The 27,051-nt window shown below is 41.7% G+C and overlaps 1 protein-coding gene across 8 annotated transcripts in view; it reads right to left on the bottom strand.

Annotated features, from left to right (window-relative positions):
• The window catches only part of LOC120370532 (gametocyte-specific factor 1-like), a 139,270-nt gene that overhangs the window by 16,166 nt on the left and 96,053 nt on the right, over positions 1-27,051 (bottom strand). Inside the window, exons 11-12 of one of the 8 annotated variants that reach the window (XM_039485475.1) lie at positions 4,667-4,701; positions 672-1,371 (exon numbers count right to left, since the gene is read on the bottom strand). The exons of 1 other annotated variant lie outside the window; for it this stretch is intronic. In XM_039485475.1, the coding sequence (XP_039341409.1) occupies positions 1,354-1,371; positions 4,667-4,701 (53 nt within the window). In that variant the 3' untranslated portion in view covers positions 672-1,353. Of the gene's footprint in view, positions 1-671; positions 1,372-3,228; positions 3,307-4,301; positions 4,347-4,666; positions 4,702-4,868; positions 4,898-12,660; positions 12,768-26,278; positions 26,351-27,051 lie in introns of those variants that run through there. 6 more of the 8 variants (XM_039485408.1, XM_039485448.1, XM_039485509.1 and 3 more) reach the window with 6 other exon arrangements.

A 27,051-nucleotide genomic window follows, 5' to 3' on the forward strand; every position in this document is an offset into this window, starting at 1 on the left:
ACAGGTATAGACAGAAGGCATGTTCCTACCCTCATTGAGTTTGTCATTGAGTTCAGCATGGGGATGACGGGTTCAAACTAATTAAAATGAAAAACACATGAATCAATCATGTAAGGAAAGGCAGAGTAAGGAGATTAATAGATGCAAGAAGCAACACACATACATTGGAGGAAGATCAACATTGTAGATGCAACAGTGTAGATGGAAAGATTTGTCAGAGGAGCCCATCAACCCACTGCTACTTTCTCTGAAATCACACAATTGTCCTATTACTTCATTTGAGCAGACAAGTTTGGAAATCATGGTTGGGATTGTAGTTTTGCTGGACACTAAAACAGCCACCTTTAAAAAAAAATCTGAATTCTGAAGCTGAGGCATATTGATCCCTCTTCTTGACCTGACAAAGCATACCCCATTCCCACAGTAAAGCCAAAATATCTGTTTTAGGAAAGAGAATTGTAATAAGGAGCCAGAAGCAAGCAGTGAGATGCCACTAAACCCCACCTGCACGCAAAAAGAGAAGATCAACAAGGCACCCAAGATGACAACTATGTAATTATACACAGGGCTTCATGGACACTGAGAAACAATGAGATCCAAATGAGGCAGGAACTCCTCATAGAAACATCAAATTTATTTAATCACCATAGAACAGCCTTCATTCTTGCTCTCTCCCTCCACATACAAACACACACATTTGTGGATCATAGCTGAACATACTCATTGACATGAAGTCTATACTATTTATAGGGACTGTAGAAATGTGTTGTCTCAAATAACACTGTAAAATCAAACTGAAAAACTCACAAATATTTAAAGCTGAAATAATTAAAACCATTTATACGTTACCACACAGTAGTGTCTGAGATACCAAAGTTTCCCCTATAATTGGAACAGGAGATATCCATTGGTAAACATGTAGTAACTGTAAGCCAACAGTGAGTTTTTAATAGCAATCAGTGAATTTTAATTTTAAGGAGATGTATGAAAGGGGCTTCGTGGAAGGGGAACATATAGCAGACAGATTAGCTGAGAATATTTAATGACAGAAGAGGACGGACGGACAACATGGAATTCCAAACAGAGGGACTGCTTTGCTTCTCTGGAAGTTGAACTAATCTTACTCAATTCCAAAATCTACAGTCCTGAACCTTTCATTGTTAGTGTAACTACTGTTAAGCTCATGCACCACATTTAATCAATTCACTCCTACTGAAGTCAAAGACAAGGGCTTAAGCAAATGCTTAAGCTCTTTGCTGAATCCAGGCCAGGGTTAATTATCACCATCTTCTATAAAAAGCCATTTATTTAAAACTCCAGTTCTGTAGTCTGTATGTCGCCCTATACTTGCAGTCAATCATCATAGGAAAACTGAAATAGAACAAAGGGCACAGATTTGTGGATCAACATTTTCAGTTATTCTTTTTTAAATGCATACAGCAACATAGTGAGGTGGGTGTTTTGAATTTGTGTTCCCATTGTGTTCATCAGTGTGATATCTGAGAATCTGACAAAAGTTAATGAATTAATCCTGTGGAGACAAGGAAATGTTACTCTTCCCAATGTGTAGGTGAAGATACAGAAGGCTAGATTCTCAGGTGGTATAAAACCAGGGTAGCTTTTGCTGTATTCAGTCAAGCTGCACTGATTTACAGCAGACAATAATTTGGCACACAGAAATTAAGTCTTCTCCCAGAAATCTACAGTAGAGCCAGGCATAGGAATTTTGAGTCCCAGTTTTGTGCCTTAACCACAAGATCATCACTCTTTGAAAGTGCATGTTCTTTTTTTCCCCAAGACAATTATGGCAAAGGAGCCATTTGTGCATTTCATGTCAATATGGAACTTTTAAATCATTTTCATAGTATTTATTTGCATGCCACCTGCTATAAATATAAGTACTGTTGCTACTGTTGCCCTATCACTAGCTCTTCCCTGGGCTAATGCCAAGAAAAACAACAACAAAGAACTATAGCCAGACCAGTCATGCCAGCAGCAGGTTACACTGCCAACTGGGAAACCTGGGGGGAGGGATAGCTCAGGGGTTTGAGCATTGGCCTGCTAAACCCAAAGTTGTGAGCTCAATCCTTGAGGAGGCCACTTAGGGATCTGGGGCAAAAAATTGGTCCTGCTAGTGAAGGCAGGGGGCTGGACTTGATGACCTTTCAAGGTCCTTTCCAGTTCTAGGAGATTGGTATATCTCCAATTATTACCTTAATATTTCCACTGGGGATTCAGGCTCTGAAATGCCAAAACAGAGTTCATAATTGAGGTGGTACTTTCCACTCCCATCCATTGGGATGAGGAGCATCTGTAGATCTCCTGGTGCCCCTTCCCAACCATTCTAGAAAGTATTATTAGCAACAAATTTGGAAGGAAATATTCATCTGCATTCTCAGTCAAGGAAAAGGTACATTAGACATCACCAGCATTCTGTATGTATAAATTAAGAGAGCAAATAATAAAAAAAGCAATACATAAATCAGGTTCTCAATCAATCACAAATTGAGAGAGAATTTGTTGAGCATGATTTTGCACAATATTTTTCCATGAAAATAATCTCAACAGTCAAGATGGACCTTTTGAACATGAGCATCAAAAATCCCAAGTATTTTATTTAGAAATTAGTTGTGGGGCTGGTGTTAATAGATCCTTCTACTGCTGAATTTCTTTTGAATTTTGTTCAGCCCTTGAATCACAGTTTGGCATTTTTAAATAGATACATGAAATGGTTTTGTCAGTAGCTTATCACTTTTGAACAACAGTCTTGGTAGTCAAACCAGAGCTAAACGGCTTCAAAACATGGGGCAATGGAGGAACAGACTGAGTTTATAAAGGCATGCCAAAATTTATAAGAGGAACCACACTTGTAAAAGAAGGGGAGAGCACGGGTATGCACATTTGCCACTTTGGCCAGTGGTGAAATTGCAACACCATAGTTTATTTAAAAATAAATTATCCTCACAGGGCAACAAAATGGCAAATACTTCATCCATAAAAACAATTTGTGGTTTGCAGCCTCCTCCACCTGCACACACTATTGATATGCAACAATAAAAAAATTAAACATATTGTGAAAGCAGAAAAAACACAAGCTTTTACCCAAGTGGTGAGGACATTTCTCACTGGTCTATTTGCTTTTCAGGAGTTCATCTTTGATCTGTTTCAGTTTGATTGTGACACACAAGATTTTGAACTTAAGTTTCTTCAAGTTATTGATTTTAATTCCTGAAATTCAGTGACTTATTCCCAGTCACTACTAGTTAGGTCAATATATTGGGGAACCAAAATCCAAAGTCTATGGACCTTAAAATGAGAGAAAAATTGACAAACATGACTTCTCAAACAGGTTTTTATTAAGTCTGTTCATGCAACACAGGGTGGATAACGTTTGTAAAATTTATGAACCAAGACCACATTCCTATGAACATGCAGCAACTTCAAAAAGATGCCTGTGAGCATACTCCATGTTAATTATCAGGCTTGCCTCATAAATTACTAGAGTTTCCAACATATCTGCTCAAGGACAATCTACTGCAATCTTTAGGTCTCTCCTCTTTGTGTCTTTTTGAAAACCTTCAAGCTTCTTTTCAAATGTTTTAATGTTACCAAACCTACTGCATCTTTTGGCTTGTAAACTGTTTGAGGCTCTTTCAGACATTTTTTTGTTGCTGTGTGTTTATACACTAATTAACACAATGAGGTTCTGTCCTAGGTGTTATCACAATAAAAATATAATCTCAGTTTTCCTAAATCTCTACAATTTACTTAGTTAATTGAGATGATTAGTGAAATTTATGAACACCTGCAATAGATAAGTTATTATATTGTCTACTGGCTCAGCATAATCCTCATTAAGAATAGCCTTTTGTCACAATTTTCTATGACATGACTAATTTCACAGTCTTGGGAACATTTTCTCATGATCTCATCCCAACTTCTTGTCACTGTCTCCAGTTTAAAAAAGAAAAGTGTTGCATGTGTTTAGGAAATAAGCTAAGACAGAACAACCAGGAAATAACTTGAGGTTGGACAGCCAAAAAACCCTCTCTCTCTGAAGGGGAAAAACAAACAGACCATGATACAACAATACTATTTGGATGAATGTCATCCACTGTGACAACTTCCACCAAGTAGGTCTTTTCAGTTAAAAACACCTCCTTACGAATCCGAAGAAGGGTATTCCGCCCCCCCACCCGCTCCGGTTTGTTTGTTCGGTTAAATTTAAGCCTTTCCCTAATCCTACAAACACCTTTTCAATGCAAGCCCAATGGTCACTGTCAATCTCACTTGATTATTTACAGGCTGTTGCTTTCCTAAATGGCATGCTGAGATGGGGCAGCCTTCTGAAAATCAAGCATAAAGTTCTCTGAGACATCTTCAGACAAGCAATATGTGGGACCCAGTCTCTTTTTGAAGTGTGACTGAGAAATGTTTCTGCTCTGCCTTGCACAATCTAGTTTCACTTTGTTGGGGAACTCATGAAAGACGTAGTCAGCTCCACTCAACAAGATGTGCAAGAGTTTAATCTGCCTCTCAATGCAATGAGTTGTTGACTTCATCCGTTATATACTGGAGTCATCAGACTTCTCTCTCCTGCCTGGGTTAGGTATCCATTTACTTTTGACTTACTGAGTACAGTCTCATTTTAGTAAATTATACTTACGTCTTTCCACACAGTGAGTTCTGAAAAATCAAGATCTGAAAAGGGAAAGACAAAGTTTCCAACTGAATAACTTTGTTCACCTCTTGAAATGTTATTCACAAATATCAGTTTCAACAGGTGCTCGTTTTCCATAGCTTTCCATTGTAGCAGGAGCCAGATGACCGTAAAACCCTCATTCAAAAAACCATGAGAAGCTTGCTGTCCAGTAATGTATTATTCAGAAAGAGAGACCTATCAACATATAGTCAGGTTTGAGACATCTTGATATCAAACATGAAAGCACCCCAGTTAGTTTAATACTATCATGAGGGAAGCAGCTGTCTTTTTGGTTGTATCTCTCTTCTATATTACTTTTTTCTTCCTCTCCTTTCCCCCAATTTAGTGTTTTAAGAAATGTAGGACTGGAAGGGATCTCAACAGGTCATCTAGTCCACTCCCTTGCACTAAGGCACAATTAAGTATAGCTACACCATCCCCAACAATTGTTTGTTTAACTTATTCTTAAAAGTTCACAATGAAGGGGATAACAGTCTCCCTAGGTAACAGGTCCAGTGCCTTATCTATCTTTATAGTTAGGAAAAACTTTCTAATATCAAACCTAAATCTCTCTTGCTGCAAACTAAGCCAAACATTTCTTATTCTACCCTCAGTGGCCATGGAGAACAATTGATTGTCTCCCTCTTTATAAAAGACGGTTACTCACCTGTAGTAACTGTTGTTCTTCGAGGTGTGTTGCTCCTATCCATTCCAGTTAGGTGTGCGCGCGCGTGCACGGCTCTTCGGAAGATTTTTACCCTAGCAACTCCGGCGGGCCAGCTGGGCGCCCCCTGGAGTGGCGCCGCTATAGCGCAGGATATATACCCCAGCCGGCCCGTCCGCTCCTCAGTTCCTTCTTGCCGGCTACTCCGACAGTGGGGAAGGAGGGTGGGTCTGGAATGGATAGGAGCAACACACCTCGAAGAACAACAGTTACTACAGGTGAGTAACCGTCTTTTCTTCTTCGAGTGATTGCTCCTATGCATTCCAGTTAGGTGATTCCCAAGCCTTACCTAGGCGGTGGGGTCGGAGGTAGATGTCGCAGAATGCAAACTGCCAAGCCAAAGGCTGCATCAGCTCTGGACTGTTGGACCAAAGAGGCAATGGTCTGGATAGAGGACCAGGTAGTAGCACGACACATCCCCTGGAAGGGTATGTGAGCCAGGAAGGCAGCAGAGAAGCCTGAGCCCTGGTGGAATGTGCAGTAAGGTGGCGCTATGGAACATGGGCCAAAACACAGGAGGTGCGTATGCACAACATCATTGAAGATGAAAGCCTCTAGGAGGAGACAGGTATGCCCTTCGTCCGGTATGCCGGTACGATGAAGGTTTTGGGGGCGTTACGAGAGGGCTCTGTCCGCTAGATATAGATTGCAGACGCCCTACGGATGTCAAAGGAGGGCAATTGTTGCTCTCCTTGCAAAGAGAGTGGCTTCGGAAAGAAGACCGGAAGGAAGATATCCTGGTAGATATAAAAGGCCGACACCTCCGTAGGGAGGCAGGTCGGACGTGGTAATAACTGCCCTTGTCCTTGAGGAACACAGTATACCGTGGGCCTATTGTGAGAGTCTGAAGCTCGGAGACTCATCTGGCCGCAGGAAAGGCTACAGGAAAACTGCCTTGCAGGACAGGTATATCAAAGAGCATGTTGACATTGGCTCGAATAGGGCAGTCATAAAACTGGGTAGAACCAGACTGAAGAGCCAGGTTATGGCGGGGCCCCACTGGGGGGGGGTGTATAAACGCTCCACGCCCTGAGGAACCAGACGGAATGGAGCGGGATCTCGGCGGGAGAAACATTGCGCGTTTCGGAGCAGCATGAGAAACGCTTTCACTCGGCCAGATACTTGAACCGAATGGACGATTGTCTACCACCCCGGAGAATCTCGCAGAACCGAGGCCGAACAATGTAACTCGGATCGGTGTAGCCACGCAGGAGTCCTGCTGTGAGGTGCCGGGATTACAAGACCGGGTGGTGAAGGTCGTCGTGATTCCGCGTCATGGGGTCTGTGCCAAGAGGGTTGCTACCGACAGGTGTAGCAATATGGTGTGCCAGTGCTGCCCAGGTTACACTGGAGCGATCCCGATCCGGGGCGCTCTGTCCCTGCGGAGTTTGAGCCGGCAAGAAGGAACTGAGGAGCGGACGGGCCGGCTGGGGTATATATCCTGCGCTATAGCGGCGCCACTCCAGGGGGCGCCCAGCTGGCCCGCCGGAGTTGCTAGGGTAAAAATCTTCCGAAGAGCCGTGCACGCGCGGCGCGCACACCTAACTGGAATGCATAGGAGCAATCACTCGAAGAAGAACAACAACTTTTTAACACATTTGGAGACTGTTATGTCACCTCCCAGCCTTCTCTTCTCAAGATTAAATATGCCCATTTGTCAATATTCTTTACAGGTCATGTTTTCTAAACTTCTTATTTTTGTTGCTCTCCTTTAGACTCTCTAATTTGTCCATATCTTTTTACAATGTGGTTCTCAAAACTGGACAAAGGACTCCAGTTGAGGCCCCACCAAAGCTGAGCAGAACTGACTGAGTACCTCCTGTCTTGTGTCTTAAATTCAACACACCTCTGAATATACCTCAAAATGATATACACCTTTTTTTGCAACTGCATCACATTATTGACTCATTCAATTTGTAATCCACTATGTCCTCCAGATCATCTTCTGCAGTATCACTGCCTAGTCAGGTATACCTCATTTTTAAATGTGCATTTGATTTTTCCTTCCTAAGTATAGTTCTTTGTACTTATCTTTATTGAATTTAATTTTGTTGATTTCAAATTCGCCAATTTGTCAAGGTCATTTTGAACTCTAATCCTGTTCTTCAAAGTGATTGCAACCACTCCAACCTTGGTACCAAGTACCAGAGGGGAGCTGTGTTAGTCTGTATCCACAAATCAACGAGGAGTCTGGTGGCACCTTAAAGACCAACAGGTTTATTTGGGTATAAGCTTTCATGGTAAAAAACCCACTTATTCAGATGCATGGATCAGGTGCTATTCAGATGCATGGATCTGAAGTGGGTTTTTTTTACCAATGAAAGCTTATCCCCAAATAAAACTGTTAGTCTTTAAGGTGCCTCTGGACTCCTCCCATCTTGTTGTCATCTGCAAATTCTATAATTATACTCTCCACTCCAAGTCATTAATGAGCATATTGAATAGCACCTGATCCAAGACAGACCCCTGCAAGACCCCACTTGCTAAGTCCTTTTTTGACAGCAAACCAAAAATAACTACTCTACACCATCTCTATACCACATCACATTCAAAGGCAGCACTGGCTTTCATATTCAAAGTAGTATTTCTCCTTACTGTATTAAGGCAATGCAGACATTAGTATACATTCCTGTAGGTCATAAAGTATTTTCAATTACAGAAAAAACATTTGAAATCTCTCTCTATCTGATATAACCTATAAGGTGCTGATCACTCAGAGCATTTTAAAGATAATTGGCATTCTGTAAGGCCATCTGAGTTCTTTGGGGGAAACCGTATAACAACAGGGTAGTAGATAGAGATGAAATGAGGTACTGGCTTCTACTGTGATTTCTCTGATTTGACTGTGGTTGGATTTTGTTTAAAGTAGGGCTTCTGAGTATAGCATTATTTGTGTGTGTGCTTAAGCAATTACAGGGCTCCCAGAATCTGTGTGTGCGCACCTCCTTTTTATCATTTTACAAATCCAAATACATAAAATGCGGTGCCCAATTACTAGGCCAGATGGAAGCTCAAAATGTCTGTGCAGCTGTGCACCTAATTTGTGCACACAATTAAGATCATATAAGCAATTGGACCTAATTAGCCATCAGTTGGGTTGCACGATCTTCCTTTATCTTTATATCTGTTCTCATATAATACATTTTAGAAGACAAAGTAGAACTTGGATGATACTTTGATAGATGGACATTCAAAGTCAGCTAGTTAGGGCTTCTGCTTTTTGGGGTTTGTTTTTTGCAATATTTGTGTTCTATGTAGATATCCAAAAAATCAGGAGAGGAGGAGGTTGGGGCTCTTTCTTTGTATGAACCGTAATAAGTAATGTGTTATATATATATATATATATACACACACACACACACACACACTACTCGTGAGAGTAGTATATACTGCCTCACACATACCACTTGCAATGGCATTGCATGCTCTAGAATCTCTTATGAATTGAGGAACAAAAATGAGACATTAAAAATATAAACACAATGTCTGACAAATATCAACATTCTCCTTCTCATTGAAATACTTCCTGTTTCTCGGGGATGACAATTTAAGACTTCAGTAAGCCTTTTTTTTTTTTAAAGCTACTATAGCACATAGGGACTTGCAACTTCCCTCTGCCTTATTATACAAAACAGCTGCTCCGAGTCCTAAACAAAGCAATAAAAAAATAAGCAGTAGCACCAGGGCCTCATAAAAGCAGGACAGTCCTATTGGTGTGGTAAGAGTCAAGCAATTCTGCATGCATGTCATTGCCGTACTAATTTTTAACAATACACATCACAATCAGAGACCAATTGGCTATCACATAACCCATGCAACTGGTACTTCAGAGTCCTTTCCAAGGTATGAGATACGGTGAAGAAAAAGATCTGCCAAACATTTCTACCCATTAGGCTTCACACAAAAGTGTGATAAAACTCCCCTGAGGAAAGTAAAATAACTTTTGTAATTATTTTTATTACAAAAGCATTATTTTCTAGTACTGTAATAAATAAACAAACAATTTGTGTGGCATTATAACTTAAGTATGATATTACAAAAGGTCAGTTTTCTTTTTAAAATGTAAAGATCTTGCTGATTAGTTTTAATTTTCTTTCAAAGCCTGGAGAATTTGAACCATCTCAAAAGGCAGAGAACACAAAATACTGTGGTAGCTGCATCAATTTTTCAAATTCAGTTTCTGAAAATTCTGACATCATATCTGGTTTCTAAAGATTTTCCGGAGCATTACTAGTGTAAGGGATACATTCTCCTCAGTTCTCCTAAAGTAAAAATATAGTAATTCCATCAGCTTTGCTGGAGTCACTGCAGATTTACTCTGATGGAATCATGAGCAGAGTTTGATCCAAAGTGTTCATTTCTTCTTGGAAATGAATTAAAACAACTTTGATTTGTGAATTGTGCAACAATTTTTTTGTGTAATAAGCTCTAGGTACAATCTTCAGAATGGTGCAGAAATTAACAGCTCATTCATACAGAGGCATGTGTTCTGCTTAGAAATAAAAATGTTTCAAATAAAATGAGAACTGACTGGAGGAAGTCCTTTCTGTTTGTTTCCTGAGGCAACAAAACCATTTCAGTTAGTAGCAATGAAAAGCTGAGACCAACACAGTACAGAATTGTAAAGGCCTTCCATAGCTCAATATGCCCTTAATTCAAAATATCAAAATATCTCAGAGACATAGCTTCAAATGTAAAATAGGGCTCTCAAGTGATTTAAAAAAAATTGTTTTAATTGTGTGATTAATCACACTATTAAACAACCATAGAATACCATTTATTTAAATATTTGTGGATCTTTTCTACATTTTCAAATATATTGATTTCAATTACAACACAGAATACAAAGTGTACAGTACTCACTTTTTATTTATTTTTTGATTACAAGTATTTGCACTGTTTAAAAAAAATAAAAAATGTATTTTTAAATTCACCTAATACAAGTACTGTAGTGCAATCTCTTTATCATGAAAGTTGAACTTCCAAAAGTAGCATTATGTACAAAAAAACCTGCATTCAGAAATAAAACAATTTAAAATTTTAGAGCCAGTCCTACTTCTTGTTCAGCCAATCACTCACACAAACCAGTTTGTTTGCATTTGCAGAATATAACATTGACTGCTTCTTGTTTACAAGGTCACCGGAAAGTGAGAACAGACATTCTCATAACACTGTTGTAGCTGGCGTCAAAATATATGTATGTGCCAGATGTGCTAAAGAGTCATATGTCCCTTCATGTTTCAACCACCATTCCAGGGGACATGCGTCTATGCTGATGATGGGTTCTGCTCAATAACAGTCAAAAGCAGTGTGGCCCGACGCATGCCAAGCAGCCCACCATGCTGAAGGCAAGGGAGGAGAAGGGGGAAGCAGAGGGAGCACATGGATCACTTCTGTAGTTGCTCCTGGAGGTGATCTCACGTCCCCCCACCCTGAGGACGTCTCCACTGCTTCCAGCCCCATAGAACCCAACCCCAGCTGGCAAAGAGAGCATTTGTGTTGCTTTTGGTTTCAGGAACTGACACCCACTATTTCAGTGAGAGAGCACTAGCCAATACAGCACCTAGCCTGTAACATTTTAAACCATGTTCCCCCAGTGCTAGATGATTAATATCATGAACTTAAGAAGTATTGAAAATATTGCTGCGAGTGGTAGGATCAGTGGGTATGCACAAGAAAGGTGGACAGCAAATTTACCCAAGTGGACAAGTATGATCCAATGCAGTTAACGTTGCCCTGATTGAACATCCTTCTATTCCCACTAGCTGAACTATTCCTTTTTTTTTTATTATGAATGCAGATGCAGCACATTCAACAGTCTGCTGCCCCACATAAAGAAGATATATAGCCAAAGAGAGGTTCAGAATTGTATTCAATGATGCATTTGAAGATAATGTGGTGCAGCAAAGATACAATGCAGACTTAACTACAAACACTGAACTACTATAGTTTCTGCTCTAAACCAGATCTACCAGCACCAGTGACAGTGACTGTGCGTGCTTTAGGAAGAAGGAGAGAGAAAACAGTGATTTAGGAAAAGGGGGCAAAAGGCAACCGAGTGGAAGATTTTGGTCTCCACTGAAGGAGAACTTTATTCTTTTAACCATGATAGCCCTTCCCCAAATGTTATACTATAGTATGTATTTAGGAGTATTAAGAATTTTATATGTGATCTCTTGGAAATAAAGGTTCAATTGCTGTCCTTACTCAAGCAAAACGTCCACGGATTTCAATGGGAGGTCTGATTGCATATGGCAAGCAGGATTTGACCCGAAGCATATGGATGCTCTATTGAAGATTTTCTCCTTGGAATACTCTATTTTCTACAGTCACAAAAGTCAGTCACACCGCCATTCTGTAGCCATTCTATTTTACTAGGAATCATGGGAAATTAGACATCACTTGCTAAACAGGTCACAATTCAAATTGTGCCGAGCCAGCTAAATTCCTAAATCCCGTTAATAATTCTCAATTGGTAGCATGGGAGCCACAAACCAGTAAGATTTGATAAGATGACTAATCAGTCAGAATGTGAAAGCTCTTAAATGGAGAACTCTGGGTAAATGAAATAGTGCTTATGAAAATGAAAAGGAAGAATGAAAAAATACTTGAGTCTGCGCCACTAATAACCATCAAGTCTCCTGTTGGAAATTGTTTTTCTAAGTAGAAACCATATTAGCATATTGCAGGAATTTCTTTGGAAAAAAATTAGTGACATGCCACTGACTAAATATATCATCGACAACATATTAAGGTTCAAAATGAGATGTTTTATATACAGATGCTCAAGTCAAGATCCCCCCCACCAAGTGTGAATTTTAGTGTTTCTAAAAGGTGCCAGATGAAGTCTTCTATACACAATATACACAGCAACAGTGACTTCCTCATAATATAGAGACAATCTGAAAGGGTAGTTCAGTCTCCATGTGAATTCAGTTCTTGCATTTCTGCTTACATTACTGAAAGAAAAGGAGATCAACACCAATTGTGGTCATGAATTTTTGCAATGCAGACTTCTGTCCTCTGCAAAACCACAAAAATCATTTCACATATGGGCACCTGACACTATAGTTAGTAATAGTGTTCATTTTCCACTAACCCACTTAATTTTTTAGCTAAGGGAGATCACAGCTGAAGATTAAAGATGAATCGTTCTATTTCTTATTGTATGAGCCATTCACTCTCTTCTCTCTACTACTGCTAAAGCCACTTGATTTTCGTTTTAGGAAGACTTCTCATGGATTATACTCTAACAAAAAAAAAATTCTAACCTTCTTGTTGTAAGGATGCTACATCTCTTCATTTTCCAGCTGACATCCAAAACGCTTAATATTGTTGATACTAGAGCTGGATAAAAATATCCCATTTTATCTCTGTGAAGAATTTCTATTTTTTTTTTTGCAGAATATTTTGATTTTTGATGAAAATATTTAAAAGGAAAAACACGTGTATTTATTTTCTTATTGATATGTTTGGTTCCCTTTGAATTTTCATTTCATTTTGTTTTTTTGAAAGCCAAAATTAAACAAATGTGTCATTTTGAAGCCTAAACAGTCATTCTGTTTCATTTTGAATTCTCTAGTGTGAAAAAATAAATAAAAATGTTTGCCTAAATCAAACAAATGTTTTGCGAAACACTTTAATTTTGATGAAACTACAATTTTCATTGAAAAAAAATCAAGTAGAATCACTTTAAATAGCTCTAAGCTGATACCAAATAACTGTAAAACAGAAAATTTGAGGCTGTTTTCCAACATAGTATTAGTGAGTTATAGCATACCATGAGGAATATACACATTAATGAGAGATGAGAATTTCTCCATCCCGTTTCCATCTTCTAAATCCATTCATAAATATGTATTGGAAGATCAAGCAAAAATTTGCCATATTAATTCAGAGGTCAGGGCAACTTTGCATGATATGATTAATTTATTTACTAAATAGAACAAAATAATTTGCCTTCATATACAGTATATGAAACTCTTGTGCACACTGTGCTGTGTTTTGCAGAGTTTGCACAGGATATAGAAAGTCAAAAGAAGACTTGTATCTTTTCCACTCCCACAAAAAATACCCCACACTCTTTGCTTTGGGTACCATCTTTATGAAGCACAAATACTGAATTAGACTTTTTCATGCTACCTTCACAGAGAAATAAATGTCCTTTTAAATATGGGCCCATATAACCAGAGTGAGGGAGCCAGGTTTTAGGATGAAACAAGATTCTATGTGTGAAATCACTGTATCCAGCATTCACATTTTAAAAACTTCCCTTTTGTCCTCAGAGGCATGAGGAGAGGACAAGTTCCAGGGCTGCCCGGGGGGGTGGGGGGGTGGGGCAAGTGGGGCAATTTGCCCCAGGCCCCGAGCCCTGCAGGGGTCCCCATGAGAATATAGTATTCTATAGTATTGCAACTTTTTCTCATGGAAGGGGCCCCCAAAATTGCTTTGCCCCAGGCCCCCTGAATCCTTTGGGCGGCCCTGACAAGTTCCCCCTGTTAAACACTTGTTAATGAGTTACTGGTCAGGGATTGTTTAAACCGTGAATTATCAGGAATATGCTCTTCATTTTAAGAGAAGTTGTATAAAATTGTGCTGGAGTTTTCTGCAGAGGCTGTAACACACTCACATAGGAAAGAACTGCTGCACTGAAGAACAGACCACATTTGTATGGAACATTTCAGATTTACTCCTCTATCTAAAGGGGTCATTTTTCTTTTCTGCCTCTTTCTACAGACATTATTTATGGGAAATTAGAAAATTATAGAGAACAATGATTTGTGATCAACTTTTTTTTTTTTGAGTGGTTGGGGGGAGAGAAGGGGTGAGAAAGCTTTTAAATCTGCAGGTTTTGCTACTGGACTGAATTCAAGAACAACTTCTGGTCTCCGCATCCATGGCCATGTGGCACTTAATGCATATGTGCTGAGATAAGCTACTTGCGATAAGACTCTATATTGGGAAGAAACGTGGGGAGTGAGGTAGATCCAAAAGGCAACCAATCTTAATATCCCGGTGCTTGGAGATTCCTGCCATTAAAAAAGCAGATTTCAAAAAGATATTTTTATAGCCCACCCAAAATCTATGAATTGTGCAACTTTTCTGGGAAAGCACCAATTTGACAAGAGTTTAATTCCAAGCTTCTATTACACAACCAGAGAGGAATTTCAGCCAGACACATTACAAGAATTTAACATTAATCCCTCCAGGGCTGGCTCTACTATTTTTGCTGCCCCAACCAAAAAAAAAAAAGGAAGCCACTCGGACTGTGTGGCTTGGATGGACAGAATGCCGCCCCTTAGAATGTGCTGCCCCAAGCACATGCTTCCTCCGCTGGTGCCTGGAGCTGGCCCTGAATCCCTCACAAACAGCACTAAAATCCTCAGAGACAGGTTTCCTACCCTGAGCGGATAGATAGCTTAGTGGTTAGGGTGCTAGTCTCACAAAGGTGTTGTAAGGACAAATTCTTGAATTCAGTCTGGTAGCAAAAACTGCAGATTTAAAAGCTTTCCCCCACTCCCAACCATTCAAAAAATAATAATAATGGAAAATGATTAGCTACCCATTCAGTTTAAAGTATATATTTACCAATTGCTAGTGTGCTGGCATAAACAGATGACTGAGAAAAAATGCCATGCTGAAAATTATTGTGAATTAAAGACTCTGGCAGCAAGACAAATATATTTGTAAGAATGTTAAAAATTAACACGGAGTGAACAAAGATGAATCTCAGCCTCATGAACCAATAAATTCAAAAGCAATTTGAAAAATATTTGAAACTCTAATTCTAAAGGTACTGTATGCAGTTCAACAGCACTTCGCAATATAGTTTAATTACATGTAACACTTTGCTTTGTAAATATCAAAAATGTATGCACTATCAATAGACATACTTTTCAAATTCAGTGTTTCTAGATAATGGCCAAAATAGATACTTCAATTCACTCCCATGCTAAGTCACTCAAGTAGCAGTCTCAAAGATTGACTCTTTTTGAAACTATATACACACAGCCCTAAATTAGTAAAATGTTCCCTTGTAACAACTAATGAACTATACATTTGTGGACTTTAACCATATTCAGGAAACCCTCACCAAAACAGAAGCTGCTGCTGCAAAAATAATCAGGGATTTGACCACCAAAGTCATTAAAGAACCCAAGCTTATTTTTAGAAAAATGGACTTTTTGCTCCAACTTGACTAAACTCAGACAACCCCAAATCACACGAGTTTCTTTACAAATTTGATTCCTAGCCCAATCTCATGACAAACTTTGCAAACATACATGAGCTAATTTAATTTCACAACAAAACCAGTGAATTGAGACAGTTTTGACAAGTTTGCTTTGAGTTCATTTGAATCCAAAGTCAGCAAATCCACAGAAACTGTGAACAAAGAGTTTTTCCTTGCATTGCTGTGCTTAATCTCTTAAATTGCAAACATGAGAAGATATCTAACTTGACTGCTTCTAAAATACAATAATAAATATATGGGATGAAACAAAGGAAATTAACCATTAGCTCTGAAACTGTTATGAGAAAAATAAGGGTCAGTGACATTAGGATCTTTCGGGTTTGGGAGTGGTTGTTTTTGTTTTCATTAAACCAGATGAAAGAAAGTCCAGAAAACTTCCTTGTCAAGTTGGCTAATAGGTAGCTACTACAAGCCATGAAAAAATGCTTTTACTAAAATTCATGAGCTCAGTATTGCATTCTCTAGAGTTCAAAGCATGCTGTGCATACTTGGGGTGGGTAGAACTCCCATAACTTTGAAGCAAACATTAATGTTGGAACAGAGAGATTCATAGAAGTTTTAGGCACATTGTATGGGGGGGAACTGCAGGGAAGGAAAATGAGCAGCAGTGAAAAGAGCCGTGAAAAAGAGAGAGGGTTTGGTCAGATGAAAAACAAGTCAGAGAACAGATCCATTAGTATCTTCTGTCTATGGGAAAAGGGAGGGATTGGTTTGGACTCAGCTGGATGATAGGGAGGAGGGGATAGATATGGGGTCAGATAGGGTTAGCAGTTAGAGCAAGGAAGTGAACTAAAGTAAAAAGGAACAGGTGGACTTTGTGGTTATGGGGAGAGGGCTTTTCAAAACCTGAACCAAGATTCACTCTTGGTTAGAGGGATGGTTGAAGGCTCTGAAAGGTTCTTCTTGTGTACAAGCTTGTTTGTCTATCTATACTTTATAGAGTTTGTAGTATGATTCTTAAAAAAAAAACCCTATCAAACAACCCAACTATGGGAGATGCATCCATTATTGCAGGTACACTGATAGTAAATAGGAACATGAAAACCATAAAGTGTATATTGTCAGCACAAAATATACTGCATTTCTGGGACTGTGCACTCTTTTTTCTGGATATTTTAGAATGTTAGACCTCATAAATAGTTGCATAATGTATTTTTTTCCCAGATGGCTCCTTTAGAGAAATGTATCTTGTCGCATATAATTTAGAAATAATTTTCTGTTACTTCCCACCACTTTATCAAGACTATTTCCTCTCCCACTTAAACAAAAAAAAAAAAAGAAAAAAAAAAGAGTTCATTAAAAATTGCTCCACTCATTCTTCTCATCCTTTCAACGAAACCATCAGTGTAAAAATGATAATATTGGCAAGGGGAGAACCTTACTGTTGAAGGTTAAGATAACAGGAAGCTGCATGTGACCTTCCCTTCTACAGCCTAGCTAAAGTTTAGCGAGAGTAGGCATGCTGCAGTCTGCTGATGCCTTATTCTCTGTTCTAGCTAGAGTTGTCCGACTAGTCTGCTAATTTTCTCACTGAGTTTTAATATCTATGCATAAACAGCAGCTCTCTCCTTTATCTGAGAAAAAGAGACCTCATTTTATGATTTCTTCTTATAAATAAAAGGTGGTTAAAACACTCTTGCTTAAGTCTAATTGGCCTACAGCTATGGTTTAATTAGATAAACTGAAATAAAACGTTGTTCACAAACCCCTTGCCAGGCTTAACTAATATGCTTATAATAGACTTAAAAGGGAACCAGAAAGTAAATCCTAACTATATTGGTCTTTCCCAGCTACATTCAACTAAAGATATTTGGAGCATTCTAAAATGCTGCATATTTAAAAATTGGTTTCTGACTGATCACACTGTGCTTTTTATTTTTTTTAATGCAGTCAAACTCTCACTTCACTTCTGGATTGTTTTGAGCACTGTGTAGACTAATTTGACAACATTAAAGCAGTGAAATCCTTGCTCGTCTTAAACACAAAAAAACAGCTTACAAGAAGTGGAAGATTGGACAAATAACCAGGGAGGAGTATAAAAGTATTGCTCAGGCATGCAGGTGTGAAATTAGGAAGGCCAAATCACACTGGGAGTTGCAGCTAGCCGGAGATGTTAGGAGTAACAAGAAGGGTTTCTTTAGGTATGTTAGCAACAGGAAGAAAGTCAAGGAAAGTGTGGGCCCCTTGCTGAATGAGGGAGGGAACCTAGTGACGGAGGATGTGGAGAAAGCTAGTGTACTCAATGCTTTTTTTGCCTCTGTCTTCACAGACAAGGTCAGCTCCCAGACAGCTGCACTCTGCAGCACAGTATGGGGAGGAGATGACCAGCTCTCTGTGGAGAAAGAAGTAGTTTGGGACTATTTAGGAAAGCTGGACGAGCACAAGTCCATGGGGCCGGATGCGCTGCATCCGAGGGTGCTAAAGGAGTTGGCCGATGAGATTGCAGAGCCATTGGCCATTATCTTTGAAAAATCATGGCGATCGGGGGAGGTCCCGGACGACTGGAAAAAAGCTAATGTAGTGCCCATCTTTAAAAAAGGGAAGAAGGAAGATCCAGGGAACTACAGGCCAGTCAGTCTCACCTCAGTTCCTGGAAAAATCATGGAACAGGTCCTCAAGGAATCAATCCTGAACCCCTTAAAGGAGGGGAAAGTGATCAGGAACAGTCAGCATGGATTCACCAAGGGCAAGTCATGCCTGACTAACCTAATTGCCTTCTATGATGAGATAACCGGCTCTGTGGATGAGGGGAAAGCAGTGGGTGTGCTATTTCTGGACTTTAGCAAAGCTTTTGATACAGTCTCCCATAGTATTCTTGCCAGCAAGTTAAAGAAGTATGGGCTGGATGAATGGACGGTAAGGTGGATAGAAAACTGGCTAGATGGTCGGGCTCAACAGGTAGTGATCAATGGTTCCATGTCTAGTTGGCAGCCGGTATCAAGTGGAGTGCCCCAAGGGTCGGTGCTGGGGCCGGTTTTGTTCAATATCTTCATTAACGATCTGGAGGATGGTGTGGACTGCACCCTTAGCAAGTTTGCAGATGACACTAAACTGGGAGGAGTGGTTGATACGCTGGAGGGTAGGGATAGGATACAGAGGGACCTAGACAAATTAGAGGATTGGGCCAAAAGAAATATGATGAGGTTCAACAAGGACAAGTGCAGAGTCTTGCACTTAGGACGGAAGAATCCCATTCACTGTTACAGACTAGGGACCGAACGGCTGTGCAGCAGTTCTGCAGAAAAGGACCTAGGGGTTACGGTGGACGAAAAGCTGAATACGAGTCAACAGTGTGCCCTTGTTGCCAAGAAGGCTTATGGCATTTTGGGTTGTATAAGTAGGGGCATTTCCAGCAGATCGAGGGATGTGATCATTCCCCTCTACTCAGCACTGGTGAGGCCTCATTTGGAGTACTGTGTCCAGTTTTGGGCCCCACACTACAAGAAGGATGTGGATAAATTGGAGAGAGTCCAGCGGAGGGCAACAAAAATGATTAGGGGGCTGGAGCACATGACTTATGAGGAGACGCTGAGGGAACTGGGATTGTTTAGTCTGCAGAAGAGAAGAATGAGGGGGGACTTGATAGCTGCTTTCAACTACCTGAAAGGGGGTTCCAAAGAGGATGGATCTAGACTGTTCTCAGTGGTAGAAGATGACAGAACAAGGAGTAATGGTCTCAAGTTGCAGAGGGGGAGGTTTAGGTTGGACATTAGGAAAAACGTGATGGATACAAATCAGTATTCCCTTCAGGCATATCTGAAATGTGTGCCTGAACGTTTTTTTAAATTGAAGGTTAGCAGCTGTACCGATTTGTGTTAAACGTGCTCATTTTATGTAGACTACTGTATAATCCATAACTGATTGAGTGGAGATCACCATTCACTTCACTTAGGATCTACTAAAACCATTAATCAAGCTGAGGTTCAATCACTCTTGTCGGAGGTTGAATCAAACTGGAACTTTGAGGCAAAAGGGTAGAGACTGATCCAATGAACATTGTCAGGAATGTCAAGTTATAATAATGGAATATTCAGGCGTTCCACAAAATATTTTAAGTGTCATGCGTCTCGTTTTCTATGAAACTGTACACACCAAATGTGGTGCTTTAGATGGTCCATTTCAGGGACAGAATTCCACATCCTAAAATTTTCCTCGACCAACAAAAAACATTTGATTTTTTTCAAATGATAATAATGAAACTAGACAACATTTTACAGGTTTATAAATGTACCAGCCTAAGATATTTTTGTCAAGCTCTTTGCTGCCGAAAGTGCTCCTGAGCACTTCAATAAATGTTCACCCAGAACTGTAGTGCAAAACACTGACAGAAACAAGAAATCACTTATCCCATTATGGTATATATTTATGCAGTCTTGAACTTATAGCTTAAAAGTTAAAAGATCATGTTCAGAAGCACTCAGCTACAAGCACTTCTGTCCATGCTGCTAAGTAACAAAACAAGATGGTGAAAATCCAACAGGAAATTTGAACATATTAAGGTCAAGGTATGAATCAGGAAAAAAACTCCGACCAGAAAAATGAGACAGCTCATCCACAGGAAAGCTTTGGGCTGAAAGAGGCCTACTTCTCTTAGGACTTCAGCAGTATAATCACTCCTGGTTTTGTTTGTTTTTTTTACAAGCTGTTTGGAGTGTCTGTGTGTGTGTATGTTTGTGTGAGTGTGGCAGGGTGATCTGTCACTTTTACTCCACAAATCCAGTCAGCTCTACAGGGACAGTCCCCTTTCATTTTGTGTTTTCCTAGCTTGACATCTTCTATCTTTGGAATGTGCCTAGCACACCGGCGATGCTACCGCAAATAAATAAATAATATGTTAACATTCATAATATATTAATGACAAGACAGTACTATGACATGGAGGTTTCTAGCTTTATTATCCAACACAGGAGAAGATGCTGGGTGATACAAGCCCAGCACATGCAATGCAATATTTAAGAGCCTTTCGCAGTGTATTTTTGAAATTACCCTTAAGGCTAGAACTCAGAAAGGTTCAGTACCCAAATCTCAGTGTCTGAGTTCTTTTGAAAAGCTAGCCCGTATTCAGGTGTCTCAAGGGGAATGAACTCTTTCTAAAAAATCGGCCCTGATGTGGGTACTGAGCACTTGAAAATATGACCCTAAGCTCTTTTGAAAATCTGGTCCCATAACCTCCTGTGGGGGGCTTGCTGTAATGGGGGTGTGGAATTCACTATAAGCAGAATAAAGATGTTTTCTTTCAAGATTTATTTGTTGGGGGCTTTTGGGGGAGGGGGAGTTATTCAGTGAATCAGTTTGGCAGCAGTTGATGCCAATATCTCTTTAAAAAAAAATCAAAAACCAAACCAAACACACCCACCCTGCCAGTGTAAAATGAAAAGTAATTTCAATTTTCCTGAATGGATTTTTTTGGAGGGTGGGAGGGAAGGGTTACAACTATATTTAATGACTTTGCCTTTATGCAAAAATAAAAAAAATGTTACTTATTTCAGTCACAAATAGGGAATAGCAGCATAGATGTGGCAGGTACTGACTGGGTGTAGAGAGATGTGTAGGACACATACCCTACGATTCTGACATGTCTTTACTTAAGTCACCTAAGTAGTGTTTCACCATCTACACTACTATATTTTATATACATATATACACACATATACACACATATATATATACATATACACACATATATACACGTATATACACACACACACACCCCTGTGCCGGAGTGCATGCAGAATACGTACTCTACACATTACCATAAGGTTAGACAGCCTAAATTCCCATAAATTACACTCCTTTCCTGTGGGTTAGGAGAAATTTTAAAGGGCTAGGAGTTTTCAAAGACACCTGCAGTGATTAATCTTCGAAACAATGAGACAGACAGACATTACTCTTCCCATATTAAAGCTGGAGAAAGTTAGGCACTTAGGCCTGGTCTACACTAGGACTTTAATTCGAATTTATCAGCGTTAATTCGAACTAACCGCTCAACCATCCACACCAGGAAGCCATTTAATTCGAACTAGAGGGCTCTTTAGTTCGAATTTGGTACTCCACCCCGGCAGGTGGAGTAACGCTAAATTCGCACTTGCTAGCTCGAATTAGGCTTGGTGTGGATGCTAATCGAACTTAGCAGCTCCGGGAGCTATCCCACAGTGCACCACTCTGTTGATGCTCTGACAGCAGTCCGAGCTTGGATTCTCTGGCCACCCACACAGGAAATGACCCGCGAAAATTTGAATTCATTTTCCTGTCTGGGCGGTTTGAATCTGACGTTCTGGTTGCACATCGGGGCGAGCTCCGCAACACCTGCAACGATGCAGAGCTCTCCAGCAGAGGAGTCCGGGCAATCCCAGACTAGAAAGAGGTCCCCAGCATGGAGTGACCGGGAAGTCCAGGATCTGATCGCTGTGTGGGGCGAGGAGTCTGTGCTCTCGGAGCTGCGCTCCAACAAGCGGAACGCGAAGACCTTCGAGAAGGTCTCTAAAGCCATGAAAGACAAAGGATACAGCCGGGATGCGATGCAGTGCCACGTGAAAGTGAAGGACCTAAGACAAGGGTATCAAAAAGTCAGAGTGGCAAACGGACGCTCCGGAGCCCAGCCCCAGACATGCCGCTTCTACGAGGCACTGCATGCCATTCTAGGTGGGTCTGCCACCAGTGCCCCACCAGTGACGGTGGACTCTGAGGACGGAATAGTGTACCGGGACAGTTCCCCCTCCCTGTTCGCCGATGGGGAAGATGAGGAAGGGTCTTTGGAGGACGGCGCAGGCGACATCGAACCCACTCCCGCTTTCCCTGACAGCCAGGATCTCTTCATCACCCTCACAGAGATCCCCTACCAACCGTCCCCGCCCGTTAACCCGGACTCGGAATCAGGGGAAGGATCAGGCGGTAAGTGGTACAAACAGGGAAACATTTATTTTTTTAAGAAACAGGGATATATATAAAAAATAGAAATACTATGTAAAAATTTTTAAATATGAAACTATACAAACAGCAGGTCTACACAGATAGGAATGGAGCAATAGTCCTCTGGGGACAGTTCAAAAAAGCTCTCAGAGAGCAGCTGGAAAAGCCTCAGCAAGAGGTTTCTTGGGAGAGGTGCTTTATTGGGTGCTCCGTTGAAGCACACTCTTCCGCGCCAGGCCATCCTCAGGTACAGGGGGACCATCGCCTCAACGAGCATGGCAGCGTATGGTCCTGGTCTGTGCAGGGCTTCTGTTAGCATCCGCTCTCTCTGTGTGCGCCTGACACGCCTCAGGGTGATGTCGTTGTGGAAGTGCTGCATCTAATTAGTGGAATTAGTGTACTGTTACTATTGTGCATGGTAGACTTTTACTTTGCATAAGAATGACCCTCGCTTAACAGAGTTTTACTTTGCATAAGAATGACCCTCGCTTAACAGCCACGTGTTGCAGGCCACAGAGGAAAAGCATACAGGGGTCTTTCCCGTTCACTGGCTGGAGGTGCCGCATAACGCTCATCTTTTCTGCTTTGCACATTGCCTCCAGCAGGAGAGCACAGCTAAGCACTAACTGATAAGCACTCTGTACTGTAAGGCTTACCAGGACTTTGTGCAAGAGGGATGCAGCTGTCTCTCCTCGCTTGTGCGCTATCCAGTGCAATCGCGCCGCCAATGAGAGCGTATTCCGAAATCTCGGACTAGTTCCGAGATCTCCTGAGACTTGGTTCCCTGTTTGGTCTTCTTAACTGAAACTGACTAGACTGTGTTTACTGTTGGCAAACATGTATTTGTTCAAGGAAATCACCTACTTTTTCGCATCACACAGCTTCGGCTCCTTCCCGGACTGCCCCGCCATCCCCCTCGCAGAGGCTGGCTCAGATTAGACGCCGAAAGAAAAAGACAAGGGACGACATGTTCCAGGAACTGATGGCCAGCTCCAGAGCGGAGGCGGCAGAGCAGAGACAGTCGAGGGAGAGCCTGTGTCAGCAGCATCGCACACACATGGAACGGGAGGATAGGTGGCGGCAGGAAGACCAGCAGGTGACTCAAACGCTGCTTGGTCTAATGAGGGAGCAAACGGACACGCTCCGGCGCCTTGTAGATGTTCTGCAAGACCGCAGTCAGGAGGAGAGAGCCCCCCTGCAGTGCATCTGCAACCGCCCTCCAACGCCAAGAAGTCCTGTCCCCCCCTCACCCAAAGTGACAAGACGGAGGGGCGGTAGGGGCCGTGAGAACTGTCCCTGCACCGCAGCACACCGATAATGTTCGAGACAACTGTCGCGCTGTAAATTTGTACAAGCTCTTTCCTTAAAGCATCTGGTGCCTGACATCCCAGAATGTGCCTGCCTGGAGGCTTCCCTTCACATGCACTTGGACGAACCTCCCCGGTGCCTGAGCCCCAAAAAGAGACCTCATCCAGGGGCAGATACTCACCCTTCCCCCACACCCCTCACCCCTTCCAACGCCCAAACCCACAGCCGTCATGTTAACCCCTATCCAAAGACGGCACCCTCGCCTTCCTGCAAAACCACCCATCATTGCAAGCCTTAACCAGCACAGAATGCTTCCATGTTTCATCGAAAAAAGATAAATGCAAAGTCAACGAAAGATTTATTATTAATTACTAAAACATGTCCTTAGTTTTAAAAAGGCCTTCGGAAGTGGGGGAAACTTGGTTTATGATCAGGCTCTCTTAAAATCAAGTGGACAGTCACAGGTTACCCTGCTCTGCGAGGAAACTCGCTTTCAAAGCCTCCCTGATGCATATCGCTTCCCGCTGGGATATTCTCTCAGCACGGGTGTCTGGCTGATCGTAAACAGCAGCCAGGCGATTTGCCTCAACCTCCCAAGCGGCCAAAAGGTCTCGCCTAGCTCTCACAGAGATTGTGGAGCACACAGCAAGCAGCAATAACTACGGGATATTCTTTTCGCTGATGTCCGAGCGAGTCAGTAAGGTCCGCCATCTCCCCTTGAGACGTCCGAAAGCACACTCCACCACCATTCTGCACTTGCTCAGCCGGTAGTTGAAGAGTTCCTTTTCACTGTCCAAGGCGCCTGTATAGGGCTTCATGAGCCAGGGCATTAGCGGGTAGGCCGGGTCCCCGAGGATCACTGTAGGCATCTGCACATCCCCAACCGTTATTTTGTGGTCCGGGAAGAAAGTGCCTGCCTGGAGGCGTCTAAACAGACCAGAGTTCCTGAACACACGCGCGTCATGAACCTTGCCCGCCCACCCGACGTTGATGTTGGTAAAACGTCCCCTATGGTCCACCACAGCTTGCAGCACCATTGAAAAGTAGCCCTTTCGGTTAATGTACTCGCTTGCCTGTTGGGCTGGTGCCAGGATAGGGATGCGAGTCCCATCTATAGCCCCACCGCAGTTTGGGAATCCCATCGCGGCGAAGCCATCTATGATGACCTGGACATTTCCGAGAGTCACTACCTTTGAGAGCAGTTGCTCAACGATTGCGTGGGCTACTTGAATCACAGCAATCCCCACGGTACATTTGCCCACGCCAAAGTGGTTTGCTACTGACCGGTAGCTGTCTGGCGTGGCAAGTTTCCAGAGGGCTATGGCCACTCGCTTCTGCACACTCAGGGCTGCTCGCATCCTTGTGTCCTGGCGCTTCAGGGCAGGGGACAGCAAGTCACACAGTTCAAGGAAAGTGCCCTTACGCATCCTGAAGTTTCGCAGCCACTCTGTGTCATCCCAGACCTGCAGCACTATGCGGTCCCACCAGTCTGTGCTTGTTTCCCGGGCCCAGAATCGCCGTTCCACACCATGAACTTGACCCATTGCCACCATGATCTCCACTGCCCGGCGTACCCTGCTTTCTGAGAGGTCTGCGCCACTCTCCTCACCGTGCTGCCGGAGCCTCCTCGCCCGGTTTCTCAGCATCTGACTGTGGAAGAGGTGGACGATAACGTGCGAGGAGTCGACAACGGCCATAAGTGCAGCGATGATCGCAGCGGGCTCCATGCTCGCAGTGCTGTGGCGTCCGCGCTGTAACCGACCAGACAAGGGCGCGAACAGATTTCCCGCCGGTGCTTTCAAGGAAGACAGGGAGGGCAGGATTGACGGTTCAATGACGACACATTTTCCCCCCCAGCATGCATTGGGGGGAAATCCCACAATTCCAATGGGCAGCGGGGAGTGCGGGAACTGTGGGATAGCTTCCCACAGTGCACCGCTTCCAAAGTCGAAGCTGGCCCCGTGAATGTGGACTCAGAAGTTCGAATTTGTGTATTTAGTATGGATACACAAATTCGACTTAAGTAGATTCGAAATAGTCCTGTAGTGTAGACAAGCCCTTAGGGTCAGAGTTGTCTTGATTTACATCTGCTGGGAATCTGCCACAGTATTGTTCAGGGACTGATCTCTCAGGCGTGATGAACTGTACATTCCGCTAATTTGCAGTCATTCAGAAAATGTAGGTCTTGCCAGTCCACAGCCTTAACCACAAAATTATCCTTCCACTTTTGAAAGACAATAGGTATTTATAGTCCCACTGTTAAGGTCTTGCCAATAATAATCCACCATAGGAAAACAGAATCTGGTAATTTAGGCCCATTTCCTGTAATTTGCCTCATGAGCAGAGTCTGTTTTGCCAACATGCAATGAATTGCAAGATCCAGGCTCAAATCATGTTTTCTTTTCTGATCTTTTGAAGAATATGGAGGAGTGAGTTATAAATACCAGATTAATTACTGGAGGAAGAAAGAAAATTGGGGTGCCATTAAAACTGACGTTTTCTCCTGCACAATGTAGAATAGTGCTAGAAATGCCAAGAAGGCATAGAATCAACATATAACACACAGTGGTAACAATTAGTTTTAATTTATTAGGTAGTTTGCTAACAACTATACTGTGTTCTATTAGAACTTATTACATTTTATTCTCTTTTACCATGGATGTCAACACATGCTTTACCTACTCATAACTATTCTGAGTCAGAAACAGCAACAATAAAACTTAGCAAAATCCATCATGCAGTCACAACCCTAAATTGGAGCAATGTAGAAGATCTTGGAGTTTAATGAATTGACATTTTGGCCTGATTTTCAAAAATGTGTGCTCAACCACAAGCCCTGCATCTGAGAGCAGACAACCATTTGTATGGGCAAATTAGTTATGAAACAGCATACAAACCACTTTTGAAAATCAGTCTGTCAAGATGGTATAGTTGCTAAGCAACAGCATTAAAAGAATGCATGATTTTTGTTTGTTTGTATGTTCTTCTCTCCTGTTGCTTATTTCTCAGTGGGGGAAAGGGGGTAGACAAATATTTAAATTGGAATTTAACAACTGCTTTTGCTTTTTAATTACACTACATTGAAAAAATAATGAATAATATTAGTGCTTCTGAAGAATAAGAGATTCAATTAAAAGACAGCAGTGTACATCTGCA

This window comes from Mauremys reevesii, linkage group 1 (assembly GCF_016161935.1).
Source record: "Mauremys reevesii isolate NIE-2019 linkage group 1, ASM1616193v1, whole genome shotgun sequence".
NCBI lineage: Eukaryota > Metazoa > Chordata > Testudines > Geoemydidae > Mauremys > Mauremys reevesii.